The sequence below is a fragment of the Catharus ustulatus genome, chromosome 17 (genome assembly GCF_009819885.2).
Source record: "Catharus ustulatus isolate bCatUst1 chromosome 17, bCatUst1.pri.v2, whole genome shotgun sequence".
In the NCBI taxonomy this organism is placed as follows: domain Eukaryota; kingdom Metazoa; phylum Chordata; class Aves; order Passeriformes; family Turdidae; genus Catharus; species Catharus ustulatus.
In genome coordinates, this window is record NC_046237.1 from 7,834,659 (window position 1) to 7,855,543 (window position 20,885).

At 62.2% G+C, this 20,885-nt stretch overlaps 1 protein-coding gene and 1 long non-coding RNA gene across 4 annotated transcripts in view; one reads left to right on the plus strand and one right to left on the minus strand.

Moving 5' to 3' along the window:
* Window positions 1–1,352, minus strand: part of NOL4L (nucleolar protein 4 like) — a 63,206-nt gene extending 61,854 nt beyond the window's left edge. The window contains exon 1 of the mRNA XM_033074743.2: window positions 988–1,352. Coding sequence (XP_032930634.1) covers window positions 988–1,296 — 309 coding nt within the window. The 5' untranslated portion in view covers window positions 1,297–1,352. The remainder of the gene's footprint in view (window positions 1–987) is intronic.
* LOC117004185 lies at window positions 1,076–12,278 on the plus strand. 3 transcript variants are annotated; one of them, XR_004419594.1, is made up of 4 exons: window positions 1,076–1,164; window positions 8,445–8,634; window positions 9,726–9,820; window positions 11,435–12,278. It is a non-coding gene; the product is annotated as an uncharacterized LOC117004185 (long non-coding RNA). The 3 variants fall into 3 exon arrangements; XR_004419595.1 differs by lacking the exon at window positions 1,076–1,164 and adding an exon at window positions 2,467–3,525; XR_004419596.1 differs by lacking the exon at window positions 9,726–9,820.
* Window positions 12,279–20,885: the final 8,607 nt, after the last annotated feature.

Below are 20,885 nucleotides of genomic sequence, written 5' to 3' on the forward strand. Positions count from 1 at the left end.
GGCGGCGGGAGGAGGGAGGGAGGCGGCGGCCGGTGCCCCGCTCCCCGGCCCGGCCGGGCGCCGAACAATGAGGCTCCGGCGGGGGAGTTCCCGGGACAGCGGCCCGAGAGCGGGCGGGGGGGCTGCCCTAATCCGGGCTCTGCCGCTGCCCGCACCCCCCGGGGCACCGGCTGCGGCGGCCGCGCCGGGCGGGCAGCGCCGCGGGACGCCGGGGCCGGGCTCAGCGCGGCGGCCGGGCTCGCCCCGCTCCGCTCGGTTCGGCAAGATTCGCCCCGCTCCTCTCCGCTCCGCTCCTCTCCGCTCGGCTCGGCGCGGCGGCGGGGCGGGCAGGGCGCGGCGGCGGCGCGGGGGGGCGGGGGTGCCGGCGCCCCCTCCCCGCCGCCCGCTGCCCTTGACTGCAGCCCTGTCCCCGGCCGTGGGGCGGATGGGAAATGCCGGGCGAACGTGATCGGACAGGGCGGGGGGGCGGCGGGGCCCGCACCGGGCGGCGGCGCGGCCCCCCCGCGGGGGCAGGTGCACGGCGGCGGGCGCGGGGCACCGCCGCCCCCCCACGTCCCCCGCGCCGGCAGCGCCCGGGGAAGGAGGCAGCACCGGATGGGACGGGGATGGGGATGGGGATCGGGGGGGAGGCGGAAGGTGTGAGGCTCCGGGCGGGCGCCTCTCCCCATCCGCATCCCGGGCGGGTCGGGGCGGCGGGGGCGCGGCGGCTGCCCCGGGAGCGGCGGGGGCTGCGGGAGCGGCCGGGCCCCGCGTCGCGCCCCGCATGGGGCATGCGCGCTCCCGGCGGCCGGCGGGGCTGGGCCGCCCGGTGCTGACGGGACAGGGCCGGCGCGGCGGTGGAGGGGACCGCGGCCCCGGGGGTGCCCGCCCCCACCCCGGGCAATTCCCCCCCCACCTCCCAGCCCGCACCCCCGGGGAGGACAAACAGACACGGACAGGCAGGCAGACAGACAGACACAGAGCCCCCGGGGCACGGAGCGCACTAACCGTTCCCGTTTTCACCGGCACATATACCACCACTTGACCCATCTTCGTCGCCTCCCTGGTGCCGTTTCCCAGGCGGAAGCCCTTGGACCGGACCCAGAACTGGAACTTGCCTTTCTCCCCCCCGCCGGAGCCGCCGCCGGAGCCGGTTCCCCCCTGCAGCACCTCGGCGATGCGCTGGTACTTGCTCCGGGTCACCGTCTTGGTTTTGGCCGAGTCCCCGTAGGTGCGCAGGCACCAGTCCCGGAACTGCCGCCCCAGCTCGCTGTCCCCGGGGCGGCTCCCCCGCAACAGTAACGGCGGCTTCGGCATCGCCCGACCGGCGGCGGCGGCGGTAACGGCGGCGGTAGCAGCAGCAGCGGCGGCGCCCGGCCCCGCGCCCTGTCCCGGAGCGGGCGGAGGGGCAGCGGCGCTCCCGGGACGGGCTGCAGGGGCGGCGGACGGGATGGAGCGGGGAGCAAGAGGCGCAGGAGGGGTGGCGGCCGCTGTAACGGGGAGTGGGGGGAGCACCGGGGCTCGGACAGCGACCGGAGGGAGGCACCGGCGGCGCCAGCAGCAGCAGCAGCCGCTCCTGTCACAGGATCACAGGCGGCTCCGGCTCGTCCCCCTCCCTCCCTCCCTCCGCCCGCCCGCCCGCCCGCCCGCCCGTCCCTGCCTCCTCCGCCCCCCTCCGGCCGCCTCCTCCTCTCAGCGGGATCCCACCTGTTAGAGCGGCCTCGCCGCCACCGACGGGTCCCCCCGCACACTTCAACCCCCGGCCCCGGGGCAGCTGCTCCCCCCGCCCCGGCTCCGGTGGGATGCGGTCCCTTGGCTGGGCCGCCTCTCTGCCCCCCCCGCTTCCTCGCTCCCCGGCCATACAGCCCCGTACGGCCGGGGAGCGGGATAGCAGAGCGGGGGGGCGAGCGGCCGAGGCGGGGTAGGGGGTGTCGGTGGGCGCGGGTCCCGGTGCCGGTCCCAGACAAAGGGCCGGCGGGGCGCGGGCGCACGTGTGCGGCGGGACGGGCCGGCGGGGGCGGAGGCGGGCACCTGCCGAGCCGCCGCAGAGCCGGGGAGGAGCCGCGGGGGCAGCGGGAGCGGCGGTGGGAAGGTGAAGAGGGGGGGGTCCGCCACCCGCCGCGAGGACCGGCATCGCCCCGCAGCGCCCTCGGTTGACCGGAGCGGCTGCGGCTTGTCCCGCCGGACCGGGAGAGCCGCACCCCGCCCCAAGCCCGGCCCCGGGGCAGCCGCGGTCCTGCCGGCCCCTGGAGCGGGAGACAAAGGCCGGACCCCGGCCCCGGTGCCTCGCTCCGCTCCCCCGCCCTCCGCATCCGCCTCGCGCCCCGCAGCCGCGGCTGTCCCGCGGCGGGACCGAGCGCGGCCACTGCGGGGCGAGCGGGGGGGGCCGGGACACGGTCCCGCTGCTCCGGCCCCGAGGGGGCGGAGGCGAGGGCGGCCACGGCGGGCCCCGGGGGGGTGAGATAGGGCGGCCCGTCCCGGCCGGCGGCTGCGGCTCGGGCTCTGCCTGGCGCTCACACGCATGTGCCGAGATGCTGGTGGTGCCACACGTGTGCTCGCGATCTGTCCATCGGTGTCACATGTGTGCTCCATGCCCACTCGGCGGTGCCACGCGTGTGCTCCTGGTCTGCCCATCAATGCCACACAGATGCTCCCTGTCTGTTCATTGGTCCCAGCATGTGCTGCTTGTCCATCAGTGCCGTACGTGTGCTCCCGGTCTGTCCATCAGTGCCACATGCATGTTCCATGCCCACTCAGCAGTGTCACGTGTGTGCTCTTCTTCTGTCTGTTGGTGTCATGTGTGTTCCCTGTCTGTCCATCAATGCCACATACGTGCTCCCAGTCTGTCCATTAGTGCCACATGTGTGCTCCGTGCTCACCCAGCAGTGCCACGTTTCTGCTTCTGGTTTGCCTGCTGGTGCCACCACACGTTCCTTGTCTGTCCATCACTACCACGCATGTGCTCCCAGTCTGTCCTTGAGTGCCACACATGTGCTCCATCTGTCCATCTGTCCCATACCTGTGCTCCCTGTCCATCAGGGACCTGCATGGTCCCAGTCTGTCCATCAACACCATACACGTTTTCTGTCTGTCCATCAGTGCCACACGTGTGGTCCCAGTCCGCCCATTGGTGCCACCTGTGTGCTCCATACCCACCTGGCAGTGCCATTCATGTGCTCCTGCTCTGTCCAGCAGTGCCACTTGTGCTCCATGCCCACCCAGCAGTGCTACCCACTTGCTCCACCCCAAGTCAGGGTCACAGTAGTGGTCCATACGAGCAGCAGCAGCACAGCTGGCATGAGGATGTAGGAGCAGGAGCTGGAAGACTGCTGGAACCTGGAAAAGGAATTTGATGTGTCAGGGAATTCTCTGAGGCTGTGCTGGAGGTGCTGGGCGTGGCATGGGAGCAACCAGGGCACAGCTGGCAGCAGTGCCATGTTCCAAGGCTGGAGACAGGGGAAGATGAGGACACTTGATGGCTGAAGGACAATTTTCTTCACTGTCCCCTGCCCTGTGCCACATGGTACCCATCCAAAAGATCTTGAGGTGAGAATGAGATGCTGCAGGAGCTGAGCCATGGGCTAGCCATGCCAGAGGGGGTGTGGTGAGACCAGGGGGTGTCCATGACCCTGGAGCATTGGCATTGCTTATTGCAATATGCCATGAATTGATCCTGTTGACTGTCCGTACCCTACTGAATATGTGGACAGCTCTCAAAAATTCTCAGTGTCACCATCCTGTTTGCTCTGGGCCCAACATGAAGTCATAGAGAGGGACTTGGGCAGCTCAGAATGTCTTCCCTGTTGTGGATTTTCACCTCCAGGCACGTTGTGCAGGATGCCTACAGGAACTTGCTGGTGTGCTGCAGTATTTCTGATGACCATTACAAACAGGATGGACATCCTCTGAGGCCTCAGCCAGCCATGGAAGCATGGCTTTTTCCAGGAATGGCTGCGAGGAGCAGTGAGTGGATGGAAATGGAAGAAAAGAAAAAGATGCTCTGCAGAATTTGTGTCCAGTGGTCAACTTTCTCACAATGAATTTGTGGATAAAGTCAGGCTCAGCTCTCAGCCTGCTCCAGCCCCTGGGCATACACTCGCCCCAAACAAAGCAGTGACTGGCTGAGCTGCTGTTCAGAGCTGGGTGGCACAGGGGAGCCTATGGGGGATCCTATGAAAACTTGGTGAATCAGCATTGTGAGAGATGTGGGGACCATTGGATGTTCAGGAGAGCCAGGGTAAATCCCGTTTCTGGAGTCCAGCCACTTTGCAGGAAATGTTGAGCAAGGAAGGGAGTAAAAGAACATTTTGCTTCTGCTGAGGAGTTGGTCTACCCTGGCGTGGTGCTGCACTTTTCACCATGATCAGACTTCCTCACTGAGGTCACCACTGAATTCCCCACCTTGCAGTTGAGCTGCTGAGGGGCTGGTGTAAAGGGAATGTCCTCTTGCACACCATAGGCAGGGGCAGAAGTCTTCTACCTCAGCCCAACCACTGGAAGGTTTTGGCTTATAAAGCAATGCAGAGGGTCCCTCTCTGGTGAGCGTGGACAGGAGTTTCCCCAGGCTGTGAATGCAAGACCAGCCAAGAACTGATGTCCTCTGAGTGAGGATTCAGGGCAGACCATTCATACCTGGCCTGAAGGTTCAGATCAATGTTTTAGGTCAAATCCAGCATGGATTCAATGAGGGTTTAACTTGCACTTGACATTCCAGATTAGAATGCATGATGTTGAGACGCTCTTGTCCTTAAAGGTAGGGGGAAAGAAAGTGGAATTGTTCAGTGGCACTGGACCTTCAGCTGTTGGTTCAGGCTGTCAGGTGCTGGGTGTGTTCAGCACAGGGTCTCTGGCTGAAGTTCTGATGGCTTTTTTATTAACAAACATGTGGTGACTCCAGGTCCATTGCTATTTATAAAAGGTTGGATATGGATTTTATCTAAGCACTCTGCTGTTCTTTCCTTTCTAATTTTCCAAAAGTTGTATTTTGTTCTAAGGGAATTTTTGGTCTTCTGACAAAAATGCTCAGCTGGACCAGGGACTGGACATGCACAGGGCAAAGCAGTTGGGACCTACTGAGGTCTGAACAACACATAAGATGGGAAGAAATCCTGCCATGCTGCCAGAGACATCCCATCAAATACTCCAGAGATCACAGAAACATGGAATGGTTTGGACTGGAAGGAACCTTAAAGACCATCTCGTACCAACATCCTCCCTCTGGGTGGTGGAAGAGGCACCTTCCACTAGACCAGGTTGCTCCAAGCCCTGTCCAGCCTGGCCTTGAACACCTGCTCTTGTTGGTCAGCATCTGGACACGTACTCAAGTAGAGCCCAAACTGGAACTATTTACTGGCTGCCCTTGAGAGTTGCTGGGTGGGATCAGAGCTGGGCAGAGGGGTGGGCAGGACAGCACCTGACCCATCCTTAGACATCCTTCAGTGCCAAGCCACACAAAGGGAGCTCAGGCGTTAATAACCATCCCTTCTGCTGGAATCCAGGAGTGCTTCTTTGGGGAAGGACAGAGAATATTGAGGTACTTATGGAACCACTATGGATGATGTTTGGCTCTTGTAACTTTACATTCACAGCCAGTAGTACCTGGGTGTCCCAACTGTCTGCAGTCAGTGTGAGACAACAAGCACCCACAGAAACCATTCATCCCCATCCTCTGAACACTCCCTGTGGAGTGAGATGAATTGCTCACTGGAACTGCCTTATTTGTCCCATCAAACACAAAGGGAGAACCAAGGCTGGGTGGGAGATCTGCGATCCACCAACTGGGTAGCTGTGATCCACCAGCAGGATGGAAAAGGGGAATGATCCCAAGTTGTCTTGGGAGAGTAATTTCAAGGGAGGCACAGAAAAGTATGAGGGCTCTGGCAACACTTCGGGCTGCCACCTGGTTCTGGTGAGCCACACTGAGAGAATTTAGCCTGAAACTAGTGCAGAGAGAGTTTGCTGGATTGTTCAGGAGAGAGGAAAGTGTCGTACAGAGATGACTCAGCTCCCTGATCTCTGAGAAATGGATGCTGAGAGAAGACACATTTGTGGAAAATCAGAGAGACACCAGGGAGGGACATGGGCTAAACCCTGGCACCACCTTAGGACAAGATGAGTAAGAATGAACAGACCATGAATATCCCTGTGTCTGAAATGAGGAGATGCTGACCAAGCATTGGAGCCATCAGGGTCTACAGGAGTGACCTCAGAGAAAAACTGGGAAGAGAACTTGGTGGCTGCAAAAAGGAGCTTGGTCAGGTTCTGGGTGCCATGGTCCAGTGTGGCTGCCTCTCACAGCTGACACTGGGCATTGTCAGGAGTCCCATCAGGGTTTCTGTCCCCAAAGTGAAAAATCAGATTTTATTCTCCTGTAGCTTTTGCTAACTCTGAGCCTAAACAATGAGGTTTCCCCAAGTAGAATTATTCTTGACTTTAATCAAAACCCAATTTAGATCCAGGTCAGATAATAAGTCGAAGCAGCTCAGGGAAGTTAGCAAGGAGTGTGGATTCCTTCTGGAGTCTCTTGGATTGCTGTCCATATCACGGCACCAAACATCATTGGGTCTGGCTTCTGCTTGGGAGAGGCCTGGGGCTAAGAGAAGCAGAGCAGCCAGAGTCACAAATTGAGAGGGGATTTGTGGAAATAATAGATATTTTTCCCACCTTCTTATTCTGTCTCCAGCGTGTCTTTAGCGGGCTGGGAATCAAACCACGTGGCCACTGGATTGATGTGCTTGGGGGAAGAGCCACAGAAGGAGTGGGGTAGCTTGGCACTGTGGGGAAGAACCGAAATACCCAGCAGCTGCCAGAGCTGTGTGGGAGCCTGGGCAGGAACAGCCAGGGAGCTGCAGAGCAGGGCTGAGCTCCATTCCCAGAGCTGCGTGGGGAAGGCTGATGGCACCTGCCCACACCCTCTGTGACTGCACATGATGCCACGTCTCCCTCAGTTTCAAGACCAGCAAATTCACCCTTCCCTGCTTTTTCTCTTCAGGAGAAAGAAGGGAAAAAAAAAAAAAAGCAACCAGGAGACCACAGATTTCCAGGCTAGGCTGTGCTAAGGCGGCACAAGCTGTCAGCAGGCACTGGGAGCAGCCAGGAGCAGCCAGGAGGAGCTGGGGTGCCCTCAGCAAGCTGGAGATCTCATTGTCTGTGTGGTAGAGGACAAGAGGGAAGGAATATCAACCAAAAATAGTCTTACTGTTTAAGAAGTAAGACTGTTCCTGTGACCTCTCACAGTTGTGTTGGGTTAACAGTAGGACTCGATGATCTCAGAGGTCTTTTCCATCCTTTGCAGTTCTGTGGTTTCTTGATTCTCTGATTCTGTGCTGGGAGGGGGTCAGTATTCCTCCACCAGTCCAGAACAGGATCCTCTATATTTTTCCAGGTGTGATCTGTTAGTTAGTCCAGGCACATCTGCTCAGGGCATCCCACCCAGCCCCTTCGCCCTCCTTTGAAATCCTCACCACGGGGACACTCTGGCAACATCTGCAGCTGCAAACATCTGGATGGGGCTTTCCAATGAGCCTGCTCTGAAGCCATGGCATTACTCTGCTTTCTGAGGAATCCCTGCTGCTTGTGCAGGATCCCTGGGCACAGCTGGCACAGGAGGGGAAAGCTGGGATAGGCAGCTCTGATCCTTCCAGAAGAAGGCCTGGGGGTCTGGCTCTTACCTTACAACATTTAAATGCCAAAGCTGGTAGGAATTCCTGGCAGGTGGAAAAGACACCTTGTGCCTGAGGAGCACTGCCTGTTCCCAAGAATAGCCAGGTTTACATTTTTGGTGTGTTGAGGGGCACAAGGGCCCCCATGGTGATATTTCTGGGTGTGATTTAATGGACTCAGGCTGAATCCTGGGAACTTGTACCGAAGCAGGATAATGAAATGCCAGCTATTCCTTGGTCTGGCTGCATCCCACCTCTGAACACTTTAAAGGCTTTGACTCAGCTGTTAACTCAGAAGTGGACACTGATCCATGTGGCTCATCCATCCCCTTCTGCCTAGCTGGGTGCCCAGCAGGGTCTGTGCTGGGGGCACTGTGTGGCTGCTGATGGCTGCTTGTGGCTGTCACTAATGCTACAATTCCTGGTTCTGTCCAAGTTCCTGGTGCCATCCATCCCTCTCCAAAGGCTGGTTACCAGCAGAGCTGAAAATCCTTGCCTGCAGCATCACCCCCAGGAGATGCTGAGCTTCAGCCAAGCTGCTTCCTGTGGGACAGGAGACAGCAGAGCCCTCCCAGAGCCATACCCCATCCCGTGGGATGCTGCTGATTCTCATCCAACTTTCTGCATCAGACAGTGGCCAAGGCAGCACTGGGGCAATTTCTCCAGGATTAATTTGGAGACCGTGTGATTGGGATTTTGCCTGATTTCCTCAGGGATGTCCCAAGTGTGGGATGGTCCCAGGATAAAGTGGATTCTGTGCCATCCTAGGGCTGAACGGGTTAATTTTTGTGCTTCCCTCCCCAGCTCGCTGCGGACTCTGGCTGGGACAGAACATCTGTCTGTTGCTATGGCTGCAGTACACTTGAAGGGGATGACTGGATAATTATTGCAAACATCCATCCTGCCTGGTGTGCTCCCGGACCCTCCCTGCCCAGCCAGGGCAGCGGCCGGTGCTCGGGCCCAACTTCACTCGCAGGGACCCTGCGGAGGAATGGTGAGTTGGCATCACCTTTTCATTTGCATAATTAATGTGGCCGAGGCTGCAGGGCTCCTGGGAAATCCGACGCAGAGCAGCAGAGATGAAATGGCACGGAGGGCTCCAGCCTTCTCGAGGCTCGTTAGAGCTCGGCTCGTTGCTGACGCCCCACTTTGGAGCTCCCGGGGAGTGGTTCTTCCATTGCCGTTAATTTACCACCCACTTCTAACCGAACAGATTGCTCTGGGCTCATCCTGCCGTGCCTCCTCCAGGCGCAGGATCCCACCTGGCTGCTGCTGAGCAGGACCCTGCCAGCTCAGCACAAACCAGGATGCAGACCCCCGGGACTGTCACACCCTCAGGGGTTTGGGAAGCAGCAAGGTCCTGGGTCACAGCGTGGACCCAAGGCTCTCCCTGGTTCTCCCCTAGGTAGGCTGCTGCTGCTGCTGGTGCCACTGCTGCCTCTGTTCCCTGCCTGCACACTCTGCCTGGGTTCCCCTGCTTGTGCTCCCTGTCTGGGCTTCCTTGCTGCTCTCCCTGCCTGCAGCTCAGTGATTTGCTGGGTTCAGCTGTGCCCACTGCTCACCCTGCAGCAGCTGGGCACTGTCCTGTGTGCCAGGGCTGGATCTCCAGCCTCCAGCAGAGCCTGCTGCCAGCTGCTGCCTGCTGATCCAGGCAGGATCCCTGGCTTCTGGTGGAGCCCATTGCCAGTCAGTACCTGGTGATCCACCTGGGATCCCTGGCCTCACCTTGCAGCTGCATGTGCTGGAACATGGCATGGCCTAACCCCACTTCTCCCAGTAACTCCTTGTCCTGCTCCTAGGAGTCAGCCTGCCCCAAAATGCCCCGTCCCCTTTGTTCCTGGGTTTGCTGCTGTTCTTTTGCCTGCTGGCATTTAACCCTGCCTGAGATCTCACCCGGGGGATGTTCAAAAATCCAGATACTACCGTGTGGATTGTCCCTGTTTCAGCAAGTCCCACCTCTGAATTAACAGAGCAAAAGATAATGCAGAAGTTCCCCTTCTGAGCAGCCACTGCTGTTCTGTTTAACTGGGAACTTCAATGCATCCATTGTACATTTTTTTTGTTTATCAACACGTGGTGGGTAAGAAGCCCAAGTGGAGCTGGGACCCGGATGAGGGCAGATCTCCACAGCCACTGGTCAGCAAACAGCACCACAGCTGGCACCCTCTGCCATGATCCAGGTGAGCTGTGCAGGACAAGACCACCTTCTGATTCTCTCATTACCTATAACATTGTCAATAAATAATACTATTTTCACACAGTGCTTTGGATCTCTAAAGCAGATGTCAAGCACTCGTTGGTGTGGAGCATTCCCAGAGGGGAGATGGAGCCAGGTCACGGGAGCATAGATAGGTATGGATGGAACCAGGTCATGAGACACTCCAGCAGGGAAGGCTGTCTCTTTAAAGTAGGAAGGAGGATGGCACAGAGATGGAGAGATCTGTGGGCTACTCCTGGGTCCTGTCTGATTCTTATCATCCCAACATTTTTATGTATGATTCAACAAAGTCCTTTGCTTGCACAAGTTACTTGATTCTCATCTCTGTGACTCAGGTGCAAATGATCTGCTCGCTTTTGCAGTGAGAGAGTTGAGCCCTGTGGCTACAAAGCCTCAAAAGCAAAAGAGATCCTTACTTTGATTCAACCTGGAGAGAGAGCAAGGTGCTTCCCTTTTGGAGGCCCTTGCACGGGGAATGGGTTGAATAAGGGTGGCAGGTGGGTAGGTGCCACATCAGCTCTGTGCCGTGGCTCCCAGGCACAGATGAGGCTGGCATCTGCTTGCCACACATACAGAAGGTCTGTTAGAGTGTGAAGGGCGCCTGGAGTCCCCCTCTTCCCCCAGGAGCTCATCATATCCTGCCTCCAAGGAAGCTCTGGGATCTGCTGTCCTGAGCCAGGCCGTGGGCAGCCAGGGCAGGCTGGGGTCTCAGAGAGATGTGCTCTGTTCCACAGAGCAGGCTGCAGGAAATTGCAGGCACTCAGCACCTCTGAAAGCCCTGCCATAGGGTGCCCAAGTCCCCTGGGAGGAGCCTCACTGCTGGGTGCCTGTGCTAGGAGGTGACTCGCCTGAAAACACACAGGGTATCCAGGAGCTGCAGGGCTGTGGGAGGATCCAGGCAGGAGGATTGCTGTGACAGGCAGAAAGATGGTGCCACTTTCTTCTTGCAGTGGGGTATCTGTGGCAGCCTGGAGCAGGTGGGAGGCTTCTCCTCCAGCCCCTGGGCTGCAGGGGCTTTAGGGGACAAGCTGTCAGTGGTGCCCACTCCTGTCTGTAATTCTGGGGGAGAGGTAGCAGGGTGCCCTGGTCCTGTGGCAGGGTGCAGGGCATTATCCCCTGACAACAGTGTCAGTCCAGCAGTGACACCTGTGTCCCTGGGCGAGCCCTCAGAGGAGAAAGTGTTCTCAGGGACAGCTTTGGTTTCTGTGCTCCCCCAGGACTGCAGGCAAAGCCACGGCTGAAATGCAGAGCTGTGCCTGGCAGTGGGGCAGTGGCTGCGGGGGGAAGGAGGAGGAGTGGGCACAGGGCTCCCCCAAGGACAGCCCTGGCTTGGAGCTGGCATGGGGACTGGTGTGGGGATGGAGGCTTGCCACCTCCCCTACCTCCTGGGCTTGGCCCCATTTCCAGCGTGTCTTGGCACCATATGGCGCTTGCTTTATTTGTTCTGCTGCGACTTGGGAAGGAGGGCAGTGTTTCATTGTCTGGCAGAGGAGGTGGGACGCAGGCACAGGAATATGCCCGTGTCCCGTGGGATCACTGCCTGAGCCAGGCGCTCCACATCTCGTCCGAGCTGCAGGTCGGTGTCCTCATCCTTCGCAACAGAGGGGTTTCCCCGGAGAGTCGCTGCCGGAGATTCACCCACCCACGTGGCGTCGGAGCTGAAGCATCACCGCGTGTGCGGGCGCGTCCCGGTGCGGAGCACGACCGACCCGCCACGGGACGCTGCCTGTAGGAGGAGAACGTGGCAGCGCTGCTCCTGACTCACTGCACAGGCAGCAATCCTGCGACAGCGATGCCGGGCTTGCCCAGCACCAAAAAGTGACAGCATGCTCCACCCACCCCGGCTGCGGGAGCAGGAGCCTTCTCCGCATGCCCGCGGTCTGGAGGAGCCGCTATCCCGCGCACATCTCCCCGTCCTGCTCCGTGACACACCAAATCTCATCCCGCTGCCTCGCCCGCCGCCCCCGCGCTCCCCCGGCTCTGCCTTTCCCTTCCCTCGGTCGCCCAGGGCTCAGCTCGCCCCACGGAGCTCTGGGATGGGGAGGAAGGGGAGAAAGGCTGCTCAGAGGCTGAGGCCCAGCCCTCTCAGATTTGCATATTTTTTTACTGGCTCCCAAATAAGACATTTCTCCGGGGAAGTGAATGCGTCGCCTGCCGTCCCCGAGGGTGCTGTGTGCTGGGACAGCAGCCGCTCCGCGAGGAGGGGCCGCGGTCCCGGCACCCACCGCGATCCTGCAATACACGCCCGCACTTCTCTGCTGCCGCAGGAAAAGCCTTTCCCTTGATGGTTTCAAAATTCACGGGCTTTAATGCTGCTGCCCTGGGACTAGGTCCGGTCCCTCTTGGCTCGCAGGAGTCCCGGAGGCGGCCGGGCTGCAGCCGCCTGCGCAAATCTGCTCATTTCTATTTTGTCACTAGAATTTCCAGCATGTCCCTCCTCTCGTGTATAATTTAGTCGCATAAAAAGGAACCGCGCGAGGAGGGGAAGAGGATGGGGAAACTTGCAAAGTCAGCCATGGAGAGGGAATCTGTGTCAGGAAGCATCACAAAGGGAGCCGGGGGATTGGCTCCGGTCGCTTCCAGCGGCTGTGTGTGTGCCAGCCCCTCAGGAATCGCCCGGCGGCTCCTTCCCTCCCTGCGTCCCTCTCGCCTTCACTGCGCTGCGGCCGGGCTGGGACAGCCCATCGCCGTTGCCATGGCTGCGGTGTGCGGGGGGGGGGGGGCTCGGCCGGGTGTCCCTGCCGGAGCATCCCGCGCCTTCCTCCCTCGTCCTCCCCGCCAGCCCCATCCGATACGCTCCGGCCCCGCCGCGGCCAAAGCCGCACCGTGGATTTGGCACCCGTGGGATTAGACAGGGCTGTGCCCGCGGGAGGAGGAGAAGTAGAAGAGGAGGAGGTGGAGGAGGGAGCAGGGCAGCTCCGGGCTGGGCGGCCGCCAGCCGCCCCGGGGAGGGCCGGGAGGGCGGCGGGCAGGTAGGGCGGGCAGTGCGGGCAGCGCGGGGGGGCCGGGGCCGCTCCCCAAGGGAGCGGGGGGGCCCCGGCGGGGCGGCGCGGGGCACAGCTGATCCCCGGCCGCAGCTGATCCCCGCCACCCCCCGCCAGCTGCCGCAGCGTGGGCGCAGCCACAGTCCCGCGTGTCCCCGCCGGCACCGCGCACCCCGGGCCGGCCGAGCGAGGAGCCCCCGCGGCGGGGAGCGCCGGTCCCGGTGTCCCTGCGCTATGCGGGACCGGCGGGGCGGCGGAGGGAGGAACCGCTCGGTCCTGCCCGCGGCCGGGGCCGAGGAGGAGGGAGTGGGGGCTGCTCTGTCCCCGCAGCCCGGACCGCTCAGCAGGGAGCGGCCGGAGCGGCTCCTGCCCGAGCAAGGGGGGCCGCGGGCAGCGGGAGGAGGGGGGCCCGCGCTGCGGGCAGCTGCCTCCAATCCCGCCAGCTGCGGCCCCGGGAATGGCCCTGCCCGGCTGTGCCCTGACCGAGCTCTCCTTGGGGCGGCGGCTGCTGCCCGGACACCGGCCTTGCAGCGGGGACGCTCGGGGAGCGGCCGTGGGACCGACATCTCCCGAGCCGGGACGCTCACAGCACAGCGGCTCCGGGACCACGGGTGTCGGTTCACCCAGCCCGCGGTGGGAGCCATCCCCCCCGGGCAGCGGTGTGCCCCAACGGGGGTGCACCGAACCCCGGCGTGCTCCTGCCACGGGGACCCTGCGCACGCACTCGGGGACAAGCGAGCAGCGGCTCCGCCGGGGGCGGGGAGCTCCCGTTCGCCCGGGGCGCGCTGGGTCGCTGTCTGTGTGGGGTCGGGGCGCAGCGAGCCCCGGCGGTCCTGCAGTGCAGGAGAGGGTGTCATGGCCTCTGCGGTGCCACCAGGCTCCCGGTGCTCCCCGCTGTGCAGGCAGGATGCAGGCAGGGTGCCTCCTTGCTCCCGATTACCATCTTGTTTGGAGCCGAGGCAGCGGCTGTAATCTGATGCTCTCAAAGTTGGTGTTTACAAGGGACATGGCAGCCATCAGAGGCTCTTCTTGTTCTCCTGGTGAAAGCATATTCCTGTCTCTGCCACGTGTGGCTGCTCCGTGTGCCAGGCACTGCCCGGGTCGCACTGAGCATCCTGCAGAAACACCTGAGAGGGTCAGACCCCTCAGAGCACTCAGGGCTGTGCTGTCCGGCCGGTGGGGTCGAGGCCCCCTCACTGGGGGCTTTGGTGGGACAGTGGGTTCAAACCCTCTGGAGCAGTCGGCGCTTGGGGACAGCCTGCAATGGCCGTGTGCCGTCAGGAGCCCACCTGCTGGACAGGGGGTGCTGGGAGGAGGGCGAGCTCGCTGCCCGCGGGACTCATCAGCTCCCTGTTGACAAATCCTTTCATTCTCGAGCAAGCAGAGCGGGACAGAGCTCACCCCGAGGCTTCCCAATGCCACTCCAGCCCTGCAACTACCGTGCCCTTGCTGGGAGCTCACAGGGCACCAATTTCCCCGGCTGGGGGGTGGTCTGGCGAGATGCCCCCCACCTGAGCCCTAGCACCCCTCCAAGCTGCCCCCACAACCCGAGCACCCGCAGCCCCACCCGACACGGCTCATCTCCAGAGCCAGGAAGCGCCGCTGGCATCTGTGCCCTCATCTTTTCACCGGGGCTGCAAATCGCATCGGTCGCGGCACTCAGAGCCCGGTTCCAGTGCGGGTGCTCCAGCAGGGTCCGGGAGCTTTGGCACGGCTCCCACAGCACAGCGTGACACGGGACTGTGCCTGACGAACAGATGGCACCAGTGCAGCCACAGCCAGGTTTGGTGGCAGAGGAGAACCTGCTGCCCTGCCGCGGGAGTGGGGACCTGCGCCCCAGCCCTGGGGAGGGCCCCAGGGATGCTGTTTGCAGAGCGCTGGCTCCAAGGCCAGGCTCTGCTCCAGGCGGGTCTGGGGGAGCCGTGCAGGATCAGCAGCAATAAAAGCTCCATGAGCCCTTTGTGCTGCACCACGTCTGGGCAGCACTGCCTGTCACAGGGCAGCAGAGTCCCTGTCTGGGGGTTTTATGTCCTCAGTCCATGGGGGTTCTGCTGGGAGGAGAACACGGGTCAAAGCCAATCCAGTTGCAATGGGGGAAGTGTTGATGGGAGCTTGTGGGTGAGTGTGGGGACTGTGGATACCTGGGCCACGGCAGAAGATTATGAGGCAGGTTGGAAATCAGGGCACATCATGGCAGGGAACAGCCTTGGGAGGGGATGAAGCTGGACCTGGAGCACACTGAGCTTGGAGGCCACAGTGAGCGAGCTGTGGTTATTCACGGCGCCATTATTACAGCCACCCATTTTCAACACCCTCGGCGAGGCGGGAGCACAATGTGCTCCAAGGAAATGTGATTGTGGGTCCTGCCCCTTGGCCCGATGCTCGCTGCACTGTGCAGATGGAGCTGGCAGCGCCGCGGCTCCGCTGCCTGGAGGGAGAGCGAGATGGCGGAGAGGAGGCAGGACTCGTCCTCACGGGCACAGGCAGAGCTCTGCGGGAGGGGGACAGAGCTGGCGCCATGGGGGACGGAGATAGCGACAGGGAGAGGAGAGGCGAGGCAGCCCCGGGCTGGCCGCACTCCCTAATGATCCCTGCCCCAGCCAGGAGTGCTTTCTCCTTCTTCCTGGAGTGGAAGGAGTGATGGGCGCGTCACCTGCATGGGCTGGATGTGTCACCTGCCAGCTGCTATGGTTGACAGTGCTGTGCTTGCATCTCTGTGTCCCACAGCTGTCCAGGGCTGGCCTGGCTTTCCCCTCCGATCTGTCTGCTCCTGGCTCAGAGGTTGGTTTCTAGGCAGAGCCTTAAAAACCACATGCATACAAGTACTAAAAAAAGCATAATTTTATTCAATAACTGCATTGTGTGCTTAGAATTCGCTATATGTGAGATGGAGCAAGTAGGAAAACTGGTGGAAAGGTGGGTGCTCCCCCTCTCCTTTACCTGCTCTGATGGTGCTCTGTGGAACTGCTCCACGCCCGCAGCCCGGAGAGGGGGGCTCTGGCTCCCCTCCAAGTCCCACCCCATGCAGCCGGGCCAGCGCTCAGGCTCTGCCTCAGACCGGGTTTCTCTGCACCCAGGGGGGCTCCAGAGAGTCCAGCATCCTGCTGCCTCCCTGGAACCTGGCCCTGCTGAGGCCACCTGCAGTGGGACAGGCACCCTCCGGCATCCCCCGGGGTGTGGGGTGGGCTAATATCGATAAACGCATAAATACAGCTAATTCCTCAGTATTTTTGTTCCTTAGTGGAAGCTGAAAGTCGCAGCCTGCCTGGCTGGGAGCAGGCGCCGTGAGGTGCCCCCCAGAGAGGTGACGGGTCTTCTCGTTATTGTTATGATTATTTTTAATCTGCTCTTATCAAAGCCAGCCCGACTGAAGAACTGCCTGACCCAGCACAGCGCAGGGCGTGTGCGATGGGACGGGAGCTCGCTCCAGCACCAGCCGCGGGTGACAGAAAGGAACAGGGACACTTGGGTTCAGTTTTATTGCTTTTGAATAAATCCGTGGGCTCCTGCCCCCAACCCGGAGCTGAAGCAGCGTGGGGGGCTCTGCCGGAGGCGGTGCTCGGGGCTGGGGCAGTTCAGGGGGGGCTGGGGTGGGATGGTCCGGGCGGGCGGTAACGGGGGGTGACGCCGGGTTTGGGGTGGGCGAGGATAAGTGTGACTCCGGGGCTCCCGGCTGGGAAAGCGCTTGTGGGAACTGCGGGGGAGATGGTGCTGCTGGCGGCAGGAGGAGGGGGGGGCGAGGTCGGGGGGCTGCCTGCCGGGTGCGGGGAGGGAGGGTCCATGGGGCCGGGAGACGGATTGGGGCTGAGGAAAGGATGAGGGAGAGGAATGCGCCGAGGAAAGGGGACGGGGGAGGGAGGGAGGGAGGGAGAGAGATGGATGCCCGGGGATTGAGGATGCAGGGAGATATCCTGGAGGAGGGCGGGCAGGATACCCCGGAGAGAGAGGGCGGGGGACGGGAGCGGTGGATGCGGGAGCGAAGCCCGGAGAATGGAGGGCGCGGGGCGGGGTGTCCGGAGGGTGGGACTGGGTGGGTGCGGGGAGCGATGGGGGTGTCCGGAGGGTGGGACTGGGTGGGTGCGGGGAGCGATGGGGGTGTCCGGAGGGTGGGACTGGGTGGGTGCGGGGAGCGATGGGGGTGTCCGGAGGGTGGGACTGGGTGGGTGCGGGGAGCGATGGGGGTGTCCGGAGAGTGGGACTGGGTGGGTGCGGGGAGCGATGGGGGTGTCCGGAGGGTGGGACTGGGTGGGTGCGGGGAGCGATGGGGGTGTCCGGAGGGTGGGACTGGGTGGGTGCGGGGTGGGATGGGGGGAGCGCGGGGCCCTGCGCGGTGCTCTGGCTCCCTCTGCTGCCCCGCACCGCGCACCGCAGCGGGGGCGGGGGGCACCGCCCGGCAGTGCCGTGAGTTTGTCGGGTCTCAGCAGCAGGGATGGAAAAGGAGGGGCCCTGCCTGGGGATCCCACCCCAATCCCCGCCCCGCGGGGGATGCTGAGCAGGCCGAGCAGGGCTGCCCGCGTTGGTGGTCCCTGGGGAGCGCTGCCAGCACCCACCCTTCCCCAGGCAGCCCTGCAGATGAAGGCGGTGGGGTGAGGGTGCAGGGACAGTCCCCAGCCCTGCGGGACGGCGGGTCGGGCCACCCGGGTGCTGGCGTGACGCCGAGTCCCAGCAAGGGAAGGGCCCTTGACCTTGCTTGCAGCCTTCACATGTTCTTGCAGGAATGTGAGTGGTGCCGTGTCCCTGTGGGCAGCAGTGGCCTCGGCCACCAACGTCTCCTGCCCGCACCCTGCTCCTTATGCACATCCCAGCTGCCGATGTGAAACAAAGGGATGGGGACACGATGGGGGCATGCACCGTCCTTTCTGTGCTGCTGCCATGGGCACCGGCTGCAAGGTGTAGCCTCAGGGCTTGGTGCTGCTGTCGTGGATCTGGGGCTGCTCCAAGAGGAGGGATGCTGCGGTGCCAGGGCTGGCATGGGGATGGCACGGGAATCCTCACCTGGTGTTTCATTGCCACCCATCTCCACTGGGGCTTGTTAAGAGCTCGTTTGCAAGCAAATGTGTTCCCCAGTGCTGTGGGATATGTCAGTGGCACAAGGGTTAACCCTGCTTTCCCTCTCTGTCGGTGCCTGGTCTGGGATAACCTCGTTAGCGGTGGCAGCGATGCCCCTGGGACAGAGCAGCCCTATAAACTGGAGCTGAGTGCTGGGAAATGGGCTGAGCTGCCTCAGCGGGGGGCTGGTGGGTGCTCCCCCCGCCAAACGCCCGTGGCTGCTCAGGGTGTCATGGAGAGGAGAAGCTGAATCAGGCTCTTGGGGACAGTGTGGATTTGTCACTGCAGGGCCTGGCTTCCTTTGTGAAGCTGTTCCTGCAAGGGATTAAATGCCATCAGCCCTGGATAGGACACCCCCAAGGTGCTGGGTGCTGAGGGGTGCTGGCCAGGCCCTGACCCCACAGCTTGGGGACTCCTCTCTGTCCCCCAGGACTCAGCTCTTCCTCCTCAGCCACCTGCAGTGCGGGATCACACAGGGACCTTGTCACCATGGCTGTGCCAACCATGCCACCCCCAGCCCCACATGGGGTCTGGGGATGCCCAGCCACCCCCTCCCATTGGGCTGTTCCTTGGATGGGCTGGGGAGCACCACCCCCCTTCCCGGGGCTGGCACTGCCGTGGGTGCCTGGGCATTGTTTCTGCCTGTGCTGTTGTGCCACAGGCTGGTTTCTGGTGGCCACCTCCCCTTGCTGTGGGAGAAGATGGGTTCCGTATGCTGGAGCATTCATTCCCTCTGCTGATCGACAGCCTGCGGTCTGGCTGAGCAACCCCAATTGTTCCCAGTGTGCCTGGACAAAGAACTGCCTAGAGAGATGGCAAGGCTTAGGAGCAGACGACATGCTAGGAATATTTCCACTGCCTTGGACACCACCAGTCTCTTCCCCCACCTCACACAAGAATGGGAGGCAGCAGCTGGGTTTTGCAGGCAGGGTGGGATGCCTTCCCCCTGCTCTGAGCAGAGTGGGTGCAGAATCCTGTCCCAAGGCAGGCCAAGGGCTCGTCCCTGGGGGTGTGTCCTCAGCTGCATATGGTGCTGTGCCAAGTGCCACCCTCGCCTGTGTGCTCTGGTGAGGAGACAGCAAGCGCCATGGGAGCCCCAGGGAGCCCCACACAGCCCCTGTGGGTCCCTGTCCCCAAGGATTCACGTGGCACAGCAGGGTGGTGGTGCTGCCCTGGGGCCCTCCAATGTGCTCAAGGCTGCTGTTCCCAGGCAGACAGAGCAATGTGGGGAGCTGCAGTTCACAGCTGGTGTTTTTGCTGGGTGCTGCATCACCCCAAAACCTGGAGAAACTGGGGAGGAAGATGGCATGGGGTGAGGAAGGGCAGGATTTTCTTCAGCACTGGGCTGAGCTCCTGAGCTCCAGCTGCCTTGGGGCCCTCACCTGCCATTTCTGCTCCCTGGCTTGTCTCACCTGCCATGGCTCCCTCCCTGGTGTTTGCCAACCCTGAGATTTGTCACTCTGTTCTGCAGATGGCGAAGTTTGGACAGGGATACAGGCCAAGCTGAGAGGCCTCAGCATGGAGCAGCTCCTGGAAATCAGGATATCCAAGAGAGCTCTGTCAGATCCCACACGACCTGCTCAAGGTCAGGCAGAGACAGCAGTGAGGAGCCCCAGTTCCTTCCTTCCCTGCCTGCCTGTGGGCTCACAGGCATAAGTGGAGTCCACATCTGCTCTGCTCCCTCTGAGAAGAGGCTTTTGTTCTCAGGGTTTGGAGTATTCCTTCACACACGAAGGGAGCAGCAGCATTGGCATTTCCAGCAGGGAGAAGATGCTTCATTTGAAAACATCCCAGTCCCCTTGGTCATTAGCATCTGACATGGCTGAGAGCCACAACAGCATTGAATCCACGCTGGGAACTGACAGACCCCAGAGTGCAGCCCCCATTCTCTGCTGCGCTGCCGGAGCTGGCGGGGGTGAGCAGCAGCACAGGATGCCCACTGCAGCCTGGCTGCTGGGGCCACTCTGCCATCTCCCCTGCACTCAGCCAGGCAGCCCGGGCTGTGCTGAGGTGGCCTGAGGCAGCAGAGAGTCCGCGAGGGGGGCTGCACTGAGCAGCAGAGAGCATCTGAGCATGCAGGGCGGTGACCGTGTGGCTTCGGCACGGCTGAGCTGCCCCTGTCCCGCTGCAGCACCCGCGTGTCCCCAGGCAGCGGGGACGGGCACGGGGGCTGCGGCACGGCCGCCCCGGAGGAAATGGGCCGGGAAAGGCCTTGGGGAGGCAAACGGCTGCGGGAGTACGGTTAGCTGCACCCCAGGCTGCTGAGAGGCCCCTGTTTCCCCCTTGCCCGCTGTCCCGCCGAGATTAGCGCTCGGCTGGCTGGGCTTGACGGGCAGGCGGAAGGGGCCGCGCACACGAGCACGGCGGGGCCGCCCGGAAACACCGGGCAAAACGGGCACGGGGTGCTCTGAAACACGGGGCAAAACGGGCACGGGGTGCTCTGAAACACGGGGCAAAACGGGCACCAGGCTGCTCTGAAACACGGACAAAATGGGCACAGGGCCACCCGGAAACACGGGGCAAAACGGGCATCGGGCTGCCCGAAACCCAGCATGGGCACCGGGCCGCCCCTTCCCTCCCTGTGGCTGTGCCAGCTGTGCTCTGGCCGCTCGGCCGTCACCCCCGTGCTTGTGCAGGAGGGGCACAGCTGCCATGCTGTCTCCTGGAGCGGCCCTTGCTCCTGGCCGGCCCCATTGGCAGGGTGACCCCATTCCCTCACGGCTGGCATCACCCCTTGCCGGTGCCGCCGGAGCCGGCTCCCCCTGCACCCCTTCCCCACGGGGCTGCCAGCTCGGCTCATGCCCAGCCAAGCACGGGAGATGAAAGGGCGCTGGTGGCAGCGGCGAGGTCACAGAGCTGCCCGTGGGGACCGCGGAGCAGCACGGGGGTGACCCCTGCACTCGGGGTCAGCGGGCTCGGCGTGCGTCAGCCCCGAGCGGCTTAATCCCAACCGGGCAGGGGGAGGAGCGGGGGGACGGCGGATTCCTGACCCAC